Consider the following 11,467-nt stretch of genomic DNA (forward strand, 5'->3'; position numbering starts at 1 on the left):
TCCGCCACCGCCCTCATCCATCACTGTCCGCCCCGAGCCCCGGGCCCCGGGCCCCGCTACCCGAACGCTCCTGCCCCCGGGCCGGCCCGGGCGGGCGCTGCGTCCCACCGCGGCTCTCGGGCCGCCCGCACACCCGCGCGGACAATTAAGACGTCTCCTCTCCGGGAGCCCCTCCGCTGCCTTTTTTTTGTTGTTGGTTTTTTTTTTGTTTTTTTTTTTTAAGAAGGCCCTAAAAGGAGCGGTCTCAATAATAGGGCTGTTCCACCTTCCAGACCTAATCCGTAAGAAAGCGAGTGAATGTCCGTCCCTATTATCCTACGGCCAGACCATCTGACGCTGGGCATAGGATTTGTTTCCTGGAAAAAAAAAAAAAGAAGAAGAAAAAAGAAAAAAAAAAAAAAAGACGCTGGGAAATAAAATCATTCCTCGGTTTCTCAGTGCCGTACTCAGCGAGGCGGAAAACGAGCAAAAAAAGATAGCGAACCAATTGCGGCACCGCTCAGCCACAGAGCCGGGATCAAAACATTGTAGCATCTGTTGAAAGAGAAAGTGTCTAAATCCTATAGAAGGCTTTAGACTTAGAAGAGAGGGAGGGAAAAAAAAGATAAGAAACAGTGTCGCGGTGATCCCTAAACCCGCTAAATCGCTGGAGAGTTTCTCCTGGATAGAGATGTCTCTTTTTGTTCTGTCAGCCCCCGCGTATCCATTATTTTATTCACCGCCGCATGGCGTTTATCAGATTGAGACCATATTTGTGCCCCTCTGAGACCTAACCTCGCCTTATGCTTTTTGAGTAATGGACTCTTAAAATCCAGTAACATTCCCCTGCAAGGGAAAAACGTTACGGCGGCATGAATATTCCAGCACGGAGACGTCCCGCTCGCTTCGGCTCCGCTCGCTCCCCCCTTCCCCTCTCCTTTCGGGGCGCCCCGAACCCGAACTGGGGGTTCCCCCGAGCACCAAGGACGCTGCCGAGCGGCCCCTCCCGCCGGGCGCGGGGATCCGCACCGCTCCGCTGGGCGCTGCGGGGCCGGGGCTTCCCGCAGGTAGCGATGCGGAGGGCGCTGGCCGGGCTGCGAGGAGGAACCGGGGCGCAGAGGGGAAAGTGGGATAAAAAAAGCGGGGGGCGGGGGGGGTGGGGGGGGGAGCGAGGGCCGCGCTCTATCTTTCTGGTGTCCTTCATAGATTGTTTTCTTCTCTTAAAACTGACATGTCTAATTGGCAAGCGGTGCCATATCGTGTCCAGAGGTCTCCTGTGGAACATTTCTACAGCTGTCTCCTTCAACTAGACGCTTATTCATGTCGCCTTAATGAGAAACAAAACGATCTCTAATGAGCAATTACATAGCGACAGAATTGTTCCCATAACAAATTCTTGCGTGCGACAGAAACATCCTTTGTACCAGATATTCCGCACACTGTTACCGATTTTTTTTTCCTCGCGGGGCGAAAACAAAAAGCAGGTTGTTGTGTGCGGGCACCTCCTCGAGGGGAGCGGCCGCGGCCGGAGAGCTGCGCTCAGACACGGCCATTAACCATCCCGAGTGGGTAACGCAGCATCCCATTATCCTTCGTATTTTCCCCTTGTCATTCCTACAACCGATACCTATTAATCTTCAGGATAAACACTTTCCTATATTTACAAAGTTGTTCCCATCGAGGGGGGACTGCTGCCCGCCCTTTGCAGGGAGCTGACCCCGGAGCGGGGGCACCGCCACATCTGGGCACAACATCTGGGCACATCTGGGCGCAGCTGCCCGACCCGCACGGCACTCACCTTGCGCGGGCTGCCCGGGTACCGAGGTGCCGGGATACCAGCCGGGCCGGGTGCCCCACGTCCCCGTCTGCCCGTTCAGCATCCTTAGCTTGTCGTACATCCCGTCGGCACCCATCTGTTGCTTTTCGCTAGCCAGGTTGCGGAGGACTCTGTTTATCGACGACACCTGCAAGGCAAAGGACAGAAGGCAATGGTAGGGCGGTAGCGCTGCCCCCGAGCCGCCCGCAGCCCCGCGCCCACCAACGCCCGACCCCGGCCCCGAGCCCCGCGCTGCGACACCGGAGCGACGCTGAGGCCGATGCTCGCGGTGCGGGCGCTGGGGATGACCGCATTGTTTGCCGCTTTGTTGTTTTTTCAGCCCCCCCCACCCTGCTTAAAGGCGTTTGTCAGATTCTGTATAAAAAAAAAAGCGCCTGACCCTGCCACATGCAAATGATGCGAACCTGCTCTCCGCTCACTGATAGCACAACAAAGGAGGCAGAGTCTACAGCTACCCAGCACCACACAGCACACAGCGCGGTTTCTCTCGTGGACTTACACTGGGTATGTTATCGTTGGTACAGACCCCCTCCGAGAGTAATCTGTCTCGAATCTCCCACGCAAAGATGGAGGGGCACTCTCGTTTATACTGCGCTATTTTGCTTACAACTTCGGGAGTCGCTACTCTCGGCTTACTACCTCCGATCGCCCTGGGCCTGATGGAGCCAGTTTCGTAATACCTGCCCAAAATTTTACTCACACATCCATTCGACACCTGGATAGGGAAGCGGACAGAAAACCACATTATTAATAATCTCAAGACAAAAATCAAATTGTTTAAGTATGCATTAAACAATGACAAGCTTACGTTTTGATTGTCCAGCACTTGGACTTTTGCATCTGCATGGGTCTATAACACAAAAATATACCTTAAATGGTATGAGAACTTACTGAGAGAGGCTTTTTTTTTTTCTTAAAAAAAAAATAATAACATTCGTGGCCCTACCCTCCGCAAAAGTGCTACTTTAAAAACATTTGGAAGGGAAAAAAATATATATACATATATATTTTAAAAAAAAAATCGGCTCGATAAGGAAACCTGGCAGCACTGCGGCTGAGGTCCGCCCTAACGCCGGAGCGCGGCACTGCGGTACCGCCGACCCCCGCTCCCAGCAGGGACAGGGCCGGGCGCTGCGCCCCGGGTCCGCCCGGGCCGAGTGCGGACACGGCTCCCGGGAGGGGTGCGATGGAGCGCTCTGCTTCGTTATTGTTCTATGAGGGTTCGGTTTGGTTTTTCCGAAAGAAAAAAAAAAAAAAAAAAAAGGAAAAGTGAAAATAAGAGTAAGCCACTAAGCCACGCCAAATGCATACGGATCTTACAAAATCATAGTAAGTAAATACAGGGGGAAGAGGGGGAGGAGGGAGGCTGCAATGACGCCGAGCGGTGCGTTCGTTTTGTTACAGCGAGCTCGCTGTAACAGGAGTGCAGGTTACCACCGGGTGGGAAAAAGGAGGGAGGGGGGAGGGGGGAAAAAAAAAGGAAAAAAAAAAAAGAAGAGATTTTCCAAAGGTATATATATATAAATATCTATACGCTGCGAGAGGTCCGGCCGCACACAGCAGCGATCAGCAGATTTGTGAGGCTGGAACGTGGGTGGGAGCGGGGTCGGCCCCGGGCGCCCGTGGGGCAGCGGGCAGCGGGCAGAGGGCCGGGAGGAGCGGGCGCGCCGCCGCCTTCACCTGCAGGATTCGGGAGATGTCGCACGGCCGCGCGCCGCTGTGCGCGAGTTCCACGATCTTCTGCCGCGTGGAGTCGGGCAGCGGCCTCCCGTTGACGAACACCCCGCCGAGCTGGTTCACGCCGCTGTGACCTGCGGGAAGCACAGCGCCCTGGTACCGCCGGCCCGCAGCCCCTCACCGCCCGCCCCGCGCTCCGCCCGTCGCTAAGCCCGCGACCCCCAGCGCAGCCCAACGCCGGGGCTGCGCTGCGCACCGCTGGGGTCGGCTCCTCGGATCGCTTTCTCTCTCTCTCTCTCTCTCAATTTTTTTTTTCCACCGGCCCCGAAAAATGTAAAAAAATGAAATAAAATCCGCCCCGCGTCCCCGCGTCCTCCCCGCATCCCCGCAGCATCCCCGCCGCATCCCCGCGCGGCGCGGCTCGGCCCGCCGGAGCTGCTCGGAGGCGGCCGACCTGGGGCTGCGGCGGGGGGAAGGATCCCTGGAGAAGCGCCGCTCCGCGCTCGCTGCGCTCTCCTCTCGTCGGAGCCTCCTGATAAATGGGCTGCGAGAGCCCCGGCTCCTTAGCAATAAATAAGCTCCAAATATAGAAGAGGGGGAAAATATGATGAGCCTCTGTGACATTTGTCTTTAAAATAAAACTAGCTGCACGTCAAGTTTGAGCTTAATTTCTGGAAATAGGCGGAAGTCGCCCCGGATCATGCATGGAAGGCTAATTGAAAAGATCAGTTGGAGCACTTGTGGCAGGCGTGTCACTTTATGACAGTCCTCTGCTTTTGAAAATTGCATCGTCACGACAAATAGTAGCATGATAAAACGACCCTTTCCGTCCGCATTTGGATATCACTCAGACGAGATTGAACTCCGCTCGCTTTCCCTCCGAGGGCGGCCGCGCTCGGAGGCAGCCGGGGGCTGTGCAGGACACGGCCGAGGGGCCGCGCTCCCCGCGCAATGGATGCGAAGTGACACCCGGGCGGGAGGCACCGCGCCGCCGCCCCCCGACCCGACCCGACGCCGGCGCGCAGCGGCCGCGGGGAGCGGCGCCTCCTCCTCCTCCTCCGCGCGCGCCCCGTCGGGCGGGGGGGGTCGGGGACGCGGTTTGAGGGTGCGCTCCGCGGCGCTTCGCGGAAGAGGTTAAGCCTTAATCACGCGGTAATTTCCCTGGAGAGCCGCGCGGCTCTCGCCCGGTGGCGATGATTATGCGCCTCGTGTTGTAGGGCGAGCCGTCTAATGGGAAAGCATATGGTGTCAATTTGGACGCCCCGCACCATATACACCCAGGAGTTATTAACACAAAGCCCGGAGAGCCCGCCGCGACCTTTAAACAAAATAAAGGCTTCACCCGAATGATATCTGTTCCGCCGTCCCGATCGGAGATACCGCCGGCCCCGGGCGCGCGGGGACGCCCGACCGCGCTCCTTCGCCGCCGCGATTTTCCGAGGTCGCGCACCCCGCCGCGCCGCCGCCCGTCCGCCCCTCGCCCGTGCGCGGGCGCGCAAAAGCCGCGCGGCACTTACTGTTCTGCATGGTGGGCCGGGGCAGCGGGGTCCCGCGGGGCTCGCCTGGAGCGGTCTGCGGCAACGAAACGCGCGTTAGTCGGGGGGAGCGCGCACCGCGCGGGACGTCCCCCGGCCGGGGCGAGGCCTGGGGGGCAGAGAGCCTCGGGAAGAGACGCGCGTCGGGGGGAGGCGTCGGGGAGCGGCCACTTGCCTGGAAGCCGGGCGCGCTGTCCTCTCCTGCGGCGTGGGGGCTCGCACATCTGCGTGCCTCTACTCCCGGCGGCCCTCTAAGACAAAGCAGACGGAGCGCGTTAGCGGAGCGCGGCGCCGCTCCCCGTTCGCCTCCTTCCCTCCGTCCCTTCCCCTCTCCCCGCAACTTTTTCTCCGCGCCTCGTGGTTAACTTCTTTTTTCCTCTTTAGATCTTCCCCCTTCGCACTGTACTGTGACACACGCTGTCTACCTCGCCTCACTGCCTTAAAAAGTACGAACAGGAGGGGGTGAGAGCCGCCGAACAAAGCCTACAGAAAGCGAACAATGGCCTCCATTCTGCTCCGCTACCCCAACCCCGGGCTCAGGAGCTCCTTCCCGGCCGCGCAGCCCCGGCGCAGCGCGCACAAAGCGCGGCCGAACGCGCCCCGCGGCCCCGCACGGCCCGGCCCGAGCGCCTCTCTTTTCTTTCTTTCTTTCTTTCTTTCTTTCCCCCTCTCTCTCTTTTTTTTTCCCCTCTCTTTTTCTTTCGGTTTTATTTATTTTATTTTATTTTGCGGGTGGTTCTGTTGCTTTTTTTTTTTCCTCCCCCTCCTTCCCCCCTCCCTTCTTCTGCACCCCCCAACGCTTATTTATTTATTTATTTATTTACGTGTCCCCCCCTTCCCCCCCCTTCCCGCGTATTTATTTATCCGAACGCGGCGCGGGGGAGAATGGAGCAGTGATTTCTTCTCGTTATAAATATCGGCGGTAATTGTGTTACTGGTGCGCGTTGTTCGGGGCTGTAAAAAGATACAACAGCGCAGTGGGGCGCTCAATTGGGGAGGGACAATTACAATAAAGAGCCCATTCACGGGGGTAGCTAAAAAAAAAAAAAAAAAAAAAAAAAAAAAAAAGCTAAAATAATGAAATAGTCGCAGCCTTCGTTTTCTCTCCGTTTTTTTTTTTGTTTTTGTTCTTTTTTTTCCCCTAAAGCCTACGAATACTCATTCCTTTTCTTTTGCATCTATAATGAATATCAGTTTTGCTCTTCCCGCATACGAAGGGATTCACTCAGGGCGAGCCACGCTGCGATTTACGGAGCAGCTTTTAGGAACCTGAAACCCACAAGAAGCAGCCCCGAACGGGCGCTCCTCTCAGCGTGAGGACGTTCCCCGGTAAATATTTACCGAGCCACTGGCACCCGCACCCGGCGCTGGGGAAGAAGGGCAGAAAACAACCGCCCGGCTCCGGACGTGCCCCCACCGCGGCCGCAGCCCGAGCGCGGGGCGAGAGGCGGACCGGGCACCGCGCACAGCCCCCGGCAGCGCACGGACGTGGGAGCCCCGCGGCGATGCGGGGCGGTGCGGGCCCCGGTCCCGCAGGCCGGGCCCCGTTCGCTGCCCGGGCTTCAAGGCCCAGATCCGGTGACGTTCCGGAATTTTTCCCCCCTCTCCCTCCGCAGAAACGCAACGAGGGGTGAGGATAACAAACTTTCCCGTTCTCGGGTCGAAGGAGTAAAAGCTCAAAACGAATCGCCGTGCGATGGGGGGCCGGGAAAGGTCAGCGGCTGTAAACATTTATGGGCGAAGGCCCTTTGATTATTTTATGTCCCCGGGACGGAGCCGCCGCCGCTCTCTGTCCCCGCGCAGCACCCGCCCGTGCGGGCCGCCCGAGAAACTTTGTCCCAACTTTCCCTAAGTGACCGCGGTGTGACACCTCCGGGCGAGTGAGAGCCAGACCCGCATTTTCCGAAAGCACTTCGCGAGGGAAGAAGAACCCGAGGGGAAAAGAACCAACTTTGCAGCTTGCGCGGAGAAGTTTGCAACTTCTTTACAAAATAATAATAAAAAGACAAAGAAAGAAAAAAAAAAAAAGGAAAAAAAAAAAAGAGAAAAGCAAAAGGCTTTGAAACCGAGGGGGCTCCCAGGCCCCGTACCGCGGGGGGTCACGAGCAGAACCGAAGCAGATCCCGTACGACGCAGCAGCAACCGGAGCTGCGCGGAGCTGGGCCCGGCGGGGCCGAGGCGGCTCGGGGAGAGCCCGGGGCGGCGGGGAGAGCTCGCGGCCCCTCGGCCCCTCTCAGCCCCGCTCGGGACCGGCCGCCTCGGCCTACGCGGTGCCTCTCCCCATCCTCTCCCCACCTAGCCCCGAGCCCCGTCCTCCCGCGGCCGAGCCCCTGCCCCAGCGGCACCCCGGCCCCGGCCGAGCCCCGCGGCACGAAGCGGGTCCCCCGGGCACAGTCGCTCCCCGCCCGTCCTCTCTCTCCCGCCCGGAGCCGCGCAGGGCCCGCACGGCCCAGCACGGCCCGTACTGCCCCGCACGGCCCGGCGGTGCCACGGGACGCGGTGCCGTTGGCCGCAGTATCCCAGCGCGGCTCGTCCAGAGGGCACCGCGAGCGAGCAGAAAGTTTGCGAGCTGCGGGCCGGAAAGTTCCCCGGGAGCTCCGCGGAATGCAAATGGGATGGAGAGGGGGAGCGGGGGGAGCTGAGCCCCGCGTGGGGCTGCGGAGCGGTGCGGGGAGCGGCGCGGACTCACCTCGCAGAGGCATATCCCGTCCGCGGCACCGCTGCTGTCAGCAGGACGGGGCGCACCGCCGGGCACTGACGCGCTCCCAAAGAGTTGCCCACAAAATAGTTTGTCTCCACTGAGGCTGCAGCGGCGGTGCGATGCCGAGGTCCTGGGAAGGAGACAGAGATTGACACCGCGGTGGCTGTCAGCGCGGAGCGGGCGCGGTGTGCGGCGGAGCGGGGCCGGAGCACACCTCTCTGATTGGCGGCCCCGCACTAATGGATGCGGCCGCTCCTGCCTCGCCTCCACCGCTCTTCACTGGCCCATTAGCACAGCCTGACCTCTGTCATCATCTTCCAGCAAAACACTTCCTCCCTGCGCCTTAACCAGAGCGGGAAATGAGGCCGGGCCGGGGCTCGCTTTTCAAACCCACTAATCACTCCGCACATGCAAATGCTCCGCTCGCTCCCACACAAAATATTGCTTTATGCAAAGCGACGCCATCGCCTCCCCGCCGCCGATTGGCCGCCCCGCGCCCGGCACGGCTCAATTGGCGCAGCCGTTTGCATATGAATGCGATGGGCCCGGCTCCCGGGCCCGGCTCCGCACCCGCGGCCCGGCCCCGCCGCCCCCCGCGATGCGATGCGATGCAATGCTCAGAGCGGTGCGGTGCGGTGCGGTGCGTCGCGGCGGAGGGAGCAGCGCGTTCCAGGTGGGGCCGGGCCGGGGACGGCGGGGGGCAGAGAGCGCCGGGGGGAGAGGGGACACAGCGCAGGGGGGGCGGGAGGGAGCTGCGCGCAACGGGGCACCGAGCCCCCCGGCCCGGCCGCGCTCAGCGCGCGGAGGGCTCTCGAGACGGCCCGGAGGGCCCCCCGCGCACCGCCCCACGTGCCGAGGGCTGCGGGGAACCCCGTCCCGGCCGCGCCTCGCAGGTGGAGGGCCCCACGGGTGCGGGGACAGAGGGGACGTGCGCGGGGAGTCCCCGACGCGGGGCGGAACGGCGATGGGAAGGAGGAGAGGGACCGGGGATTCCGGGAGGCACCGGGCGGAGGGAGGGACGGACGCGCGGAGCATGAAATGAAGTCGTAGCCGCATACACTTGACTTCTCTTGACATGTGAAAAGTGCTAAAAGTCAAAGCTCATCAATAAAGTATCTTGAAACTGAATAAGAGCGCTGACAACCATTGCATTCTTAAATAAAGTACAATGAGGAGACAAACGACTCTGCCAAGGAGTTTGCATGTGAGTGAAAGGGCGCTCAATGGGAGCGGGATAATGGGCCGCGGCCGCAGGCACTGCCCGCCCCGCGCCGCCGGAGCTGCCTGGGAGCTAGGGGGGGGAGTGGGGGGGGGGACCCGACCGCAGCGCCCCGCACCGCTCTGCGGAGCGAGAGAAGAGCAGAACCACCGCAAAGAGACCCCGGGTGCAGCCGCCCCCCCCCCCTCACGGGGGACATTCGGCCCCGGGGGGAGTTTGGGAACGGGGATGGGCTCTGCCCCGGGGTGAAGTCAGCCGTGTCCGCGGGCCTCGGTTTTGCCGCTTTGCTTTCTTTCTCTTTTTTCTTCCCCCCCCCCGCAACCCCGGATAGTTTCTTCCTGCTGCACTCTCCACCAGCCGAGCAAGTTTGGGGATTGTTCTCACTCCTTCACTCCCGTCCGCAGAGTTAAAGGGAGAAGAAAGGCGCGCAGCGCCGCGGAGCGCTCCCCACGCCCGTCCCGGGGCCGCGCTGCTGTCCCCTCCGCCCCAGAAAACTTTCACCGCCCACCCCCCCACGCTAAAGAGGGGAGGGGAGGGAAGGAGGGAGGGGGATCGCCGCTGACGTCACGGCGGTACCCGTCGGGGGGCGAAGAAAGCCCAAAGTTAAAGGGAAGAAAGAGCGGCGGTGAGGGGCTGCGTGCGGGGCCCTGTCCGTGCCCGCCCCGCGCTGCAGCCCGGCCCGGCCCGGCCCGTCGCGGCCCGTCGCGGCCTCGCCGCCATTTTCCCTCGGCCCGCGGCGGTGGCAGCCCCGCTCCGGGACCCCCCCCCGCACCGGGAGGAGCCGCCCCCGGGGCCGAGACGCGGTGCCCTCGGGTGGGGCCGCGGGCGGGGAGGGGGAGCGCCCTGTCCGGAGCCCTCCGCACTAAACGCTCGCTCGTTCGTGTGACGATTTTTCTTTGACTTTTCTCTCGCACCCAGCAGCCTTCTCCCCGCTGCCCGTCCTGCCGAGAAGGCGAAGCCCTCTGGCACAGCTCTGCCTGCGGCTGCCTTCCTTCTTTCCTACCTCCTCTCCCCTCTCCCTGCCTCCAGCAGCGCCTCGAGCCCCCGCAGCTCCGCAGGGGAGCGGCACCGCCCGCCCTCGGCCGTGCCTCCACTCTCCTCTGTTGCTCTTCGAACACCATCCCAACAAAAACGAAAAAAAAAGCATAAAAAAAGAGTTTTATATGTGTGTATATATATATATATATATATATATAAAATGTATACACACACACACATATATAAAGGTAAGCAACCACTGAGCGGTAAGATTTTTTTTGTCTGTGTTTTCTTTTTTTTTTTTTTTAAATTGCTGCCGCTAATTAACGTAACGTCCCTCTCTCCACGCTCTCTCCCGCCCCCCCCGAGCGCGCTCTCTGTGCCGCACAGCGGTCCCCTCTCGCCGCACTCCGCCGGGCGCTGAGCACAGCTCTACGCACCCTGTATCGTCTCCTCGGATTAATGTCCGGGCTGCGAAGTACCTTTTTTAATACCCAGAAAAATGCTTAAAGTCCCCTTGTCCAGTCCGGTCTGAGAGTGAAGAGATACACCAGCCCTGACGGCTCCGACTACGCCGCGTTTGCCTCCGGGACACCGCGTGCCTGTTTGGATCTGTGCTGACAGCGGGTGAGACCCGCAGCGCGCGGAGTTACACGGTGCTCTCCGAGCTGGTAACCAAAGTTCGGGACCGCTCCTTGCAAAAGCAGCACCGCATCGCACTTGCGGCATAAGGCCGAGCTCTTTAAATGCCGTTGATTGCGACGAGCAGCAGCCGAGCTCCGTTCGCCAGCGCAGTGAGGGTTTGGTTACAGACCGAGAGAGGGAAGGCTTAGGATCCCACGCCTCGCGACCCACGAAGCCCTTCCCCAATGCGCTTCCAGCGGCCGAGCGGTCCGGGGCCGCCCGTGACCTCCGCACACCACCCCGCACCGGGCCGCTCTGCCCCGCGTTCGGCACTCGCCGCGGCGGTCGCTCCCCCTGCCCGGCCCTCGGCTCGTCGCGCTCGGAACCGAGTTTAAATCGCGGCGTTCCCCGACCGGGAAGCCCGAAAGTTGGGTTAAAGGGATGTAATGGCCGCAAACGTCCTCCCTCGGCCGAACCCCACGCCCGATCCCGCATCTCTCGGTGCAGCCGCGCCATACGTCAGCGGGATGCGCATATAAAAGCGGCTCTGGTCAGAGGTAATTATGTCACAGCTTTCTCCCGGCGTGACAGCTGGATAAACACCGTCCCCATAAACATCTCTAATTAGGGAGGAGGATCTCGCAGAGATGCTGTTTGATTTATTGCTGTCGGAGAATGTCCATTTACCGCGATATCGCCGCGCAGCAGCGGCGAGGAGCGCCCGGGGACGCCGCGCGCAGGTAAGCGGGGCTGCGGGCTCTCCGCCGGCCCTTTGTTCGCCGTTATTTCGGGGGCAGAACGCCCTTCGGCGGCTCTCCCCTCCCGCCCGCTCCGCGGCACCGACTCCGAACCCCCCGACGGCGGCGCGGAGCCCTCCCGTAGCCCGCACAGCTCCGCGGCCCTGCGCTGCCCCCGAC

At 61.1% G+C, this 11,467-nt stretch overlaps 1 protein-coding gene across 4 annotated transcripts in view; it reads right to left on the bottom strand.

Annotated features, from left to right (window-relative positions):
• Positions 1-5,020, bottom strand: part of PAX6 (paired box 6) — a 10,076-nt gene extending 5,056 nt beyond the window's left edge. For 3 of the 4 annotated variants that reach the window (XM_021402563.1, XM_021402564.1, XM_021402562.1), the window contains exons 1-4: positions 5,011-5,020; positions 3,497-3,627; positions 2,316-2,531; positions 1,778-1,943 (exon numbers count right to left, since the gene is read on the bottom strand). In XM_021402563.1, coding sequence (XP_021258238.1) covers positions 1,778-1,943; positions 2,316-2,531; positions 3,497-3,627; positions 5,011-5,020 — 523 coding nt within the window. Of the gene's footprint in view, positions 1-1,777; positions 1,944-2,315; positions 2,532-2,624; positions 2,667-3,496; positions 3,628-5,010 lie in introns of all 4 variants that reach the window. The other variant, XM_021402561.1, reaches the window with a different exon arrangement.

Source organism: Numida meleagris, chromosome 6, assembly GCF_002078875.1.
Source record: "Numida meleagris isolate 19003 breed g44 Domestic line chromosome 6, NumMel1.0, whole genome shotgun sequence".
In the NCBI taxonomy this organism is placed as follows: Eukaryota; Metazoa; Chordata; class Aves; order Galliformes; family Numididae; genus Numida; species Numida meleagris.